General features: G+C 41.9%; 1 protein-coding gene across 6 annotated transcripts in view; it reads left to right on the top strand.

Moving 5' to 3' along the window:
* The first annotated feature begins 325 nt into the window (after positions 1-325).
* Positions 326-9,864, top strand: part of il1rapl1a (interleukin 1 receptor accessory protein-like 1a) — a 318,067-nt gene continuing 308,528 nt past the window's right edge. For all 6 annotated transcript variants that reach the window (XM_061840540.1, XM_061840541.1, XM_061840539.1 and 3 more), the window contains exon 1: positions 326-608. In XM_061840540.1, coding sequence (XP_061696524.1) covers positions 514-608 — 95 coding nt within the window. In that variant the 5' untranslated portion in view covers positions 326-513. The remainder of the gene's footprint in view (positions 609-9,864) is intronic.

The raw sequence follows: 9,864 nt of genomic DNA, 5'->3' as shown, positions 1-9,864 counted from the left end.
TACCAAATTGCTTGGTTGTTTTATTCATTTTTGTTTTGCATCATATAAGGTAGCTTACCAAATTGCTTGGTTGTTTTATTCATTTTTGTTTTGTAAGTTGAAGTGTTTTTATATATTGTGGACCTGCGTTAGTGTTGCTGAACTGAAAGTTATTGATTTTATGTAAATTTCAGTGATGAGAATTTTGCGCGGATTCGCGGAATTCCAATTTTTTTTCATCTGAAAATGTCATTTTTGTGAAACGTGTAAATCCGTTGAGAATTATTATTATTATTATTATTTTAGGGGGGCGGGGCAAGGCTGTAATCAAGACCGGCCGCCAGCATCTAACGGCAACCCTCATCATGAAATTAATCACAGCTGTGATAGCGGAAAACGGCATTGCTATCTGTTTGCATTAAAATTGGTGTTCATAATAATGACAAGATACCGATTTCCGGCAGCATTTTGTCGGTATTTTCACTCTGATGTTAACATTGCATAGAGAAGCATTATATTTACTACGGCTAAGTTATGACTGATAGACATACGTGCGCATATGTCATCGAGCGATATTCCGTTGGGAGCAAAAAATATCCAGGAGCATATCCAAACCAGCGAACACTAAGGTAAGTTGGACGTAAATTTCTCAAATATTATATCATTGACAGTTGTTATCTGTTTCACTGGCCGTTACTTGTGTACTTATTAATGAAGTTTAACTTTTAAGTGCAGTAGCCTATTTGATGTGAATTTCACTATCTACATTTTTGTCTGAACTTTGGCAAAAATTATTTTGGTTGTTTGTGCTCATATTTTGAAGTTTACAAAATGTTATGATTGCCCTGTATTTACATTGTTAGAAATAACCAGAGGTCACTATTTAACAGTGTGTTTTAAAAAAAATAATATATATATATATATACATACACACACACATATGATTAAAAAAAATTCGTGGCTAATGCAAACATTTTCAGTGTTTTTCCAAATTGGTCATCGTCATCCCTGAATTTTATGATTCACTATCAAATGGTGTGATAAGTCGGTAAAAAATGTTTACAGTTTAAAGAATGATATATTTTTTTATTTCAGGCATATAAATGTGCTTAATCTTTTCAGTTACAAACAAAAAATTTTTTATGAAGTTATTCTTTTTAAGTTGAACTATATTTCTAATTTATTTTTTTTCTTTAATGTTAATTAGGATACAATGTTAAGCAGACCTGTACTTTTTAACAATTTACAGACAAATGATATTTATAGTCGTGGGGTGTGCGAATTGTTTTCGTCTTGCTGGGCGGCGGCGTAATAGACAATAATTGAGAAGCACTGCACTAAACCACTTTGGAATAATGGATGCTCCTTTGTCAAGCAAATTTCTCACGGCTGCACATAACTACGTGTTTAAGCCGTGAAAAGTGCTCGGCTTAAAGCTTCCGGTTGCTGCAATTTTCAGTGGGACCCCACGTTGTGACAATGAGGCGCTTTAAAGCATCCATTTCATTCATTCAAAGGAAATGTGTATTTTGGGGGCACTAGACATAACTCATGCTGAGGGATAAATACGTCGACTGTGACCAATTTTAATCGCATCCAAAGAAAGGTGGTGAATATCTGTTGAATGCTTCAGTATGAATACAACTGAGTACTACTTAGTTTTAGTATTTTCTGCAATTATCTTCAAAAACGTGTTTTGAAGCAAATCTCAAAATTCACTTTGCTGGCTCTTGAAGTTGATTCTATTGGCTGAATAATTTTTATTTTTTTTTTTGGTGGAAATTGGTTTTGTAGTTGATAAGCAAGACAATAGTTCTTGTCATTTTATGCTTGGTGGTGTTAAAACCTGGCGGTTCACCAAGTACAAAAGTATGCGACAAAATATCTTTTGGCAGTAATAAATTGCACGCCCACAATGAAAACAATTTTGAATTTGAAAAACAGTAAACACTCTTCAGCATTTGCGGATTCACCAACTTCCTGATTATTATATATATTTTTAATTATAGGGAAACCATGTTGCATTATTTGCCTGACTTAAAAAAAAAAAAAATACATAAAATCACGTTTGCTTTTTTTGCGTTTTGGCCAAAAGTACTACATTGGCTCCGAGAAACTATGTTGACGTAGGTTGAGGAGCTTCATCTAGTCAACAGTAGTGCTTTGCTGTAGCATTCTTTTGGATGACGTCACTGTGATTTGATGTGCGTATGCCATCGCACTCGCAAATCTGCACAGTCGAGCACGAATAATCACGCGTGTAGAATTTGTTACGCGTAGAAGTACATAGATATTGAAAAACGTGGCTTATTTTTTTGTAGTCTTGACCAATGTTCCCTCTAAGCTGCGCCACCGATCCAGCGCAGTGAACCACAGCCTGACGTCACTGCTCAGCTTACTTCTACTTCCTAGTTTACCTGACACCGCCCCCCTCCGCTCTTAAAGGGGTACGCTCATAATTACAAACAGAACACACACCTGCAACTTTATATTTGCGGGCATGACTGGTGGACCACACCCGTAACTTTATATCTGCGGGCATGACTGACCACACTCCGTACGTTTTTCAAATTTGAGTGACTGACGTCAATTACTTGCGGATTTTGGCTATTTAGGGCCTGGCTCTTTCTTTTTTTTTTTTTTTGCCCCCAGCGAGTAGCGTTTGCCAGGCGTCGTTCGCGGGGGCTCAGTCGCAACTACTCCGAAGGTAGCGGGACACGATTAATAATGAGAGACATGCTGCATTTTTTTTCACAATTGTAATTACTGTTGTTAGGTCTGACGTAAAATGGCCTGACGTAGTTCCTCGTTGGGGGAAATTCGCGTGGCACAAATGAGCTATTAGCCTCACGCTTGTAATTTCGTGCTGGCACGCGATGTTATCGGCGAGTCTCTGCTTTCCTGGGACGTCGACGTTACCCGTCATGTGCTCGATAATCGTCCGACAGGGTTTTGGTTGACGTCCGACAACCGGCACCCGTCTGGCACTCCCGTCACGCTCTCCACGAACGACGTGATGCGGATATCAAAGAATCTCTTTAAACGGCTGTAAATCGTTTCCCGATCTCGGTGACGACGGGACCCTTTTTGTGTGCGCGCGCGTGTTTTTGAAGAAGTTGTTTCGCAGGCAGATTTGTCTTGTCACCGCTCGGGGAGGCTTCGCTTATTAGCATTTTACAATCAGCGGTGAGCAGCTGTTTCCATTGATAACAAATGGACGTAATTGCATCAAGATCGGCGAGGCTAAACCATGTTGACATGCATGCAATCATCTGTTTTCTCTTTACCTGCATTCCGCCTCTAGCATTGAGCTAGCAGGATGCAGTAATGTGTTTTGTCTCTCCCCCCCCCCCCCCCCCAATCCCAATTTAATGTCGGAAGTGTTCTCGCTCGCTCCAGCTGATGGGAAGAGAGTTTTTACAAGTGGCTACACAAAAGATTTTATTATTGGGCGCCCGTTCCGCTGTCAGCGCTGATAAGAACGAGGGGGGGGGGGAAGCACGCCGCCAGCAGAATCGCACGGCAAATAAGTTCTACATCCACCCGGCGGAGTCCAAATAATTGAGATTCAAGCCCCTTCCCCCACGCACGCACGCACGCACGCACACAACAGCGGCCGTTATGCAATGCTGTCACGACAAATCTTTTGATGTACTTTTAGACTTCGTACAAAGTCGGTAATTGCTTGCGATGGCCTCTGGTGACACGAGACAATGTCCAAAAGTCACCAAACATTCAACTCTTTGGGGTATTGTAATCCCTCGTTTATCGGGGGGTTAGGCGCAAGACCCACGCCCGCAATAAGAGAAACCTGTGAAGTAGAACCCCCACCCCTCTTTTTTTTTTTTTTTCTTCTGGTTATACATATTTTAAACCTATATAAAGATCACCACATTCCTCTTTTAACCTCTTATAAAACCTTAATTAAAGATACAAATACTTGTAGACATTCTACATTTTATTACTGTTTGTCTTTTTTTGTTTTACAGTTTTATCATTTTGGGCATCGACAATTTGAATTTATCAAGAAAAAAAATACACTCAATATCTCCCACTATGCTGAATTATGCATTAAACATAAAAATGACAGTTATGTATTCGCGTATAACACTGGAGAGGGCTTTATTTTTGAGCGGTTATCAATTCAAGACTTTTTTTTTTTTTTTGTAGCGGTATAGACGTCCATGTGAATAAAATTGAAACAGAAGAGGGGAAAAACCGAAGTGTCCCTTCTACCGCCCGTCATCTTGCAGGTTGTTCTTTTGACCTCGGCCATTCGTGAATTGGGATGTTTTTCGCCGGACGTTCATGACATCGAGCTGACACTGCAGCACATTTTCTTTCCGGCGCACATTCGAGACAGGTTCAGAAGACGACGTCTTTTCTTTACACGCTTCACATTTGCAACATCCAGCTGATGCCGCGTTTCTTGCCAAAAAGCTCCAGCTCCGCCCCCCCCCTCTCCAAATGATATTTTCCCAGAATCTTTGTGGCTGGTCATCGTTCCTTTTTGGCAAACTCGTTTTTCCACGTTATTAAATCCGGCACAGGGTGTCTGGAATCTGTGCACGTTACTAATGAAGTCCCAAAACTTTAAGGCTATTCTGTAGGGAAATGTGTTGACAGACGCAGATTGTGGCAACCGCCAACTGATTCCCCCCCCAACCATCATCCCGATATGCTTCATTGCATCTTGGATCCTTCTTTGGCTTCACTCCGCGAGCCAAGCTTATTTGTAGATTTTAAATAAGTGACTCGCTGCGCTGTATGAAACCTAAAATTCATATTAGAGGAATCAGTAGTACATGCATCATCATTTTCATCACCGTCGTCCTAATGGGAAGGCCAGTGAGGGTGATTGCACATCCCTGCCAGCAGATGGCGCTCAGGTCCTCTCGGGCTCGTGTGAAGAGGACGTGCATACGCAGTGATTTTTATTTTAAGACCGATTTGCGTCTTCACTGGTCACTTGCGCAAATCAAGAGATTCCCCCTCATCTTTGAAGGTCAGAGAAGGACAAGAAGCGCGTGCGCCCACTTGGCAGCTTTGGACGCTGCCACAGTGGCACTTGTGTTGGCCTCTTGAAGCGGCATCGCTTCGCCTTCACTCAGGCCCCAATCTTCATTTGCCCCAGTGCCCCCCCCCCCCTCCATTATTTTACCCGTCGGTCCTCTTTGGCCCCCTTAGCATCTGCGCCCCCTCCGTGCTCGCCATATGCCCCCCCGTGCCCTTCGGCCGGAACCAATAATTTATTAATCTCAAAATGCATGAATTATCAATTCTCTTATTTTCCATCCAATTCTACTCTTGACCTGTTTCCGCCCCCCCCCTTTTTTTTTCCCCAATCCTGCCATCACGCAGATGGCCCGTGGAGAACTTTTCAACTAAATCATGTACTTTGCCGTTATGAAAGTATTTGACCATTTATGAGTATATTTGTCAGAATACAATAAGAAAACTTGCACGAAATGAAGCAAGAGTGCCCTGTACACATTTATGAGAGCTGATGAAGAGCCCATCCGGCATCGTGAAATGCTTCGAAGCTGACTTTCAAATTCAATTCCATTCGTTTGAACATTTTAAACGGGGAATTAGCAGTTATACACTGAATTATCCATTTCTGCAAACCTATTTAAGCCATCAGAAACTCTTATGTAATTTTTTTTTTTAAATATTTGTGATTTTGGTTTTCTACAAGGCAGTACAATGGAAAATACACAAACAAGAATCAGATTTAATGGCAAATTATGTAACAACACACAAGGAATTTCACTGACAAGAACTAACAACAACAAGACATTAAGTTCATAGGAACTATTCCTTATACGAGTCGCGATTAGGAGTCCGTCAACGCCCCACATTAAATTAAGTTTATACGGAGTGTCCTTACCCTTTCGACCAGTGTAATGACAATTGCGTAAACGGTTGGCATCATCGTTATTTTAACGTGGAAAAAAGAGCTTCAATTTACCTGTTTGTTAACCATTTAACTGTTACACCAACCTATCAAATGTTTTAATCTCCAGGGCTGTTCAGAATCCGCTTTATTGGCCAAGTGTGTAAAAACACACGAGGACTTTTTCTCTGGCAGTCGGTGCTGCTCTGATATGACATTCAGAACAAGGAACAACATAGCAACAAGAACAAGAAGAGACATTTCTGTTTATAGGAACTATTCCTTATAAGACGTGCAAGGACCAGCAAGATGGGAGTGAGTGTCCTAAAACGGCACAAGGCAGAAAATTAGTCGGTCTGCTGATCAAGAATTTAATGACTTAATTGCCCGAGGGGGAAAAAAACAGTTCGAATGCCTGCTACTTTTGATTTTCATCAATCTGTAGCGTTTTCCCGACGGAAGGAGCTGGAAGAGCTACGAGCCAGGATGCGGAGGGTCCGAAAGGATTCTGCCCTGATCTGGAGCTAGTTCACCTTGCGTGGGTAGCATGGTGCCGACAATCCGTTTGTTCGTATTTAAGGCAGGAAAAAAAAAAAAAAAAAATCATTAAATGTTGCATCAACAAGGCATTTAGAAGTTTGCAATAATTCCAAGAATCCTTTTGTGGTCTTAGGCAAGCAAAAACTTGTCAACGAGTTTCCGTCTTGTCTTTTATGGGCTGTTCTGTTGCGACTGTAGTCACAAATGAGCCTGACGAAGTGTGTGACAATTTGAACTAGAAAGGTCGTCAGTGTACTTGGTATCAAATTTGCGTGGAAAATGAAGCCTCCCTTTATCGTGGGGGGGGGGGCTTGAAACGGGCCCCTGAAAGAGTGCAGGTAGGTTCTTTGAGCTTTGACTGTCATACGCAAAGGCAGACTGTCCCTTGAATCAGCCAAAGACGAAGTTCATGTGGCGAGACAAACGCAAGTCACGTCTGCTTATGTCCCCCGTACCGGCTCGCGCGTCGTACCTCGCAAAAGGGCACGCGAGCTGCGGAACAAGCGCACAACCGCCGTTTTTCTTGCTAGGACGACGCGCCGTCGCTGGAGTTTAGTCGGACGATGAACGACAGATGAGGCAGTCAAGTCATGTAAGTTCGTCCTTGCCAATACACCAACACGTTTGTGTCACTTCAAGCAGTGGTCTGAATAATAATTATTCTAATAATTTTTGCTTTGTGTTGCTAGCCAAGATTCAAGTTACAAGTGAGCTTCGGTTAAGCCGCCATTTGAGTAGAGCAACAGTTGCTGATGTCATTTTAGCTGTTGGGAAACATCTGGAAATGCATTTATTATTTTATTTTTTTTTTGCTTTAGATTGTAGTCTCACAGGAGAACCCCTTGAAGTAAACCCTCCTCGCAGTGCAGCTCTTTTCAAAAGACTTGTACCATCCCTTGCATTATAGCCTCCTTCAAACAGGGACAAAATATTCTTATTGATGTGTGTTATTTCATTTCCACTGATGCATTTTTGGTTTGGTGACATGCTAACAGGACCTCTTGGAAATGGTAGAGGCTTTATTTATTCATTTTTTTTTTTTCCTGAATTCACAGGTTTGAAAATGCGTTGCGTCCCCGTCCGACACCGTTTCGACCTGAACTTGCTGGCAACGCCGTTGTTCGCCACCTTTGCGTCATACCTTATCCCATCGACATGCACACATCAATCGGCGTGAAAGCAACTTTGCTAACCAGCGCTTATAATGCGGCGAATATGCTCGCAGTTTGGGCTTCTCTTGGGGATGGGGAGCGGCCCCCTCAAAGTGTGCTATCACGTAGCCCTGAGTGATGCTGCAGGCCGCATCGTGGATGAGCTTATTTTAAAGTTCAAAGCCGGGGAACGCGACCGCAAAACGAGCCGAGCGGGACGACGACGGCGGCGGCGGCGGCGGCGACAGGCCCCGCGCTTATCGGGGACGACAAGCGGAACACCGCAATCACTCGCCCGTCTCGCAAGTGGACGGGGAGGAGGCGGACAATTCAAGTGTTTCCCGGTCCTTCCGTACCTCGAAGACACTTTAAAGGGCTCGGCAGTCACAAACTGGGGGGGGGGATTTCACGTCTGAAGTATTCATACAGCTCGCAAAAAAAAAACAAAAACAATCCCAATTGACCGGTGGGTCAAGAAAGAAGCGAGGGTGACAACATTGTCTTATACCGATAAATTAAAGGTGTGTCCGTTTTTCAAATGTTGCTTTTCATGGGATGGGCGATCTTTTCGAATTGTACCAACCTCTGACGCATTTGATCAAACTACTGCAAAATCATCTTTTTCCTCAAACTCATCATCGGAGTCTGTGCTTTAGTACGCCGCATTTCAATTTGTCATAACAGTCAACTCACAGCTAAAATGGAGATTTATCCACAAAAAAAGTCAAAATTTTTGAACATCTCACGATAAAAAAACACGCCTGCAGAAATAACACCTGCCGCTTTTATTGCTGCACTGCAGCTGCGCCTTTTACTTTGCGCTTGTAAATAAATGAATAAATTAATACCTCCCATCGCTCAAATTGATTGGAGCGTTTATTGAAAGTGGCTCCTTTTTTATTTATTTTTTTATTTTTTGGTCCCGCTTCATGCAGTTGAAAAGATGTAATTTCCCCCACCTCTCCATCGCGGAACAACATAATTACACATCAGAGTGATTAGTAAGCTGAATGAATGCAGCCATTCATTTGTTTTTCTTCAGGAAGCAGAAAAGGGAGGGTTTTAAGTGCCGCGCGATAGATGACGCTAACGGCTAACATGTCGCAAATGGGTCCGGAATTGACTGATGATGATGATGATGATGAAGTGCGCAACTAATGCTTTTTCCAAATCGATTGCAGATATAATGTGGAAATAACATGTTTTCAGAACATAACATTGATCGTAAATGTATGCGTTACATGTACAAAACAGAAAAGTGCTATCTTGTAGTTGGATTGGCTACCCGTAAAACATGCCTATGGAAGTAAATATGTGCCACCGGGATTTGAATTAAAAATGCCACTGAAATTTTTACGTTGGAGAATTCACATTCTTAATAGCTGTGTTTCAGTTTAACTTTTCAATGTTAACAAATTTGCTATGATAAAAAAAAAAATATATATATATAAGAAATCAACCTTTAAAATTCAAACGCAATATTTTCAGCTTCCTGAGATTCAATTGGATATTGCGTTTGATTTTGAAAAATTTTTTTTTTTTTTTTTTTTTTTTTTTTTAATGTCGAATTCATTAACATTAAGTGAAACTGAAATACAGATATTGAAAATAAGATCAGTTTTGAAATACCAATGCAAATTTTCCGTCATCAAATTTTCAGTGGCATTTTTAATTCAAATCCTGGTGGCACATATTTAATTCCATACGCGCGGGATCGGCCCCTGGCCACTGGTGGTGTCGATGGGTGCCTCGCGATTGACCGGCGACCAGTTCAGGGTGCAGTCTACGTTTTGCCCGAAGATAACTGTGATAGCCTCCGGCCCTTGCGTGACCCTTGTGAGGATAAGCAGCTCAGAAAATGGATGGATGGACTCCTGAGTAAGTAGCGGAGAAACTAGTTTGTAGCCTTTTCAAACTTCTTTCTGGACTATGAATTTTTGACCTCTCCCTTCTTTTCCAGCGGCTTCTGAGGCAATAAGTAATCCAGAATATACAATGAAATAAAAGACAAACTACCAAATTTCTCTCTTATATCTCATCCGGACTGTTGTGTTCAAAAGAAACATTTTTGAAACCACAGGCCCGCATTGCTTGAATGTCACCTATTTGTGATTAGTCTCTCTTTACACGTCGCGTGCGAGGCTGTGAAATTGCCTCGGAGGGATTTATTATCATTTTCGACGATGTCTCAGCGAGCAGGGATTTCGTCACTTTTTCCGAACACTGCAGGAAACCGCGTCGGCCTGCCAAAACGTGCAGTGTGTACTTTTTCATCATTGAGTGGTTTGGTGATGGTGA

Source organism: Syngnathoides biaculeatus, chromosome 14 (genome assembly GCF_019802595.1).
Source record: "Syngnathoides biaculeatus isolate LvHL_M chromosome 14, ASM1980259v1, whole genome shotgun sequence".
NCBI lineage: Eukaryota > Metazoa > Chordata > Actinopteri > Syngnathiformes > Syngnathidae > Syngnathoides > Syngnathoides biaculeatus.
Note: the sequence above shows the minus strand (reverse complement) of the source record. Positions and strands in the feature narration are given on the sequence as shown.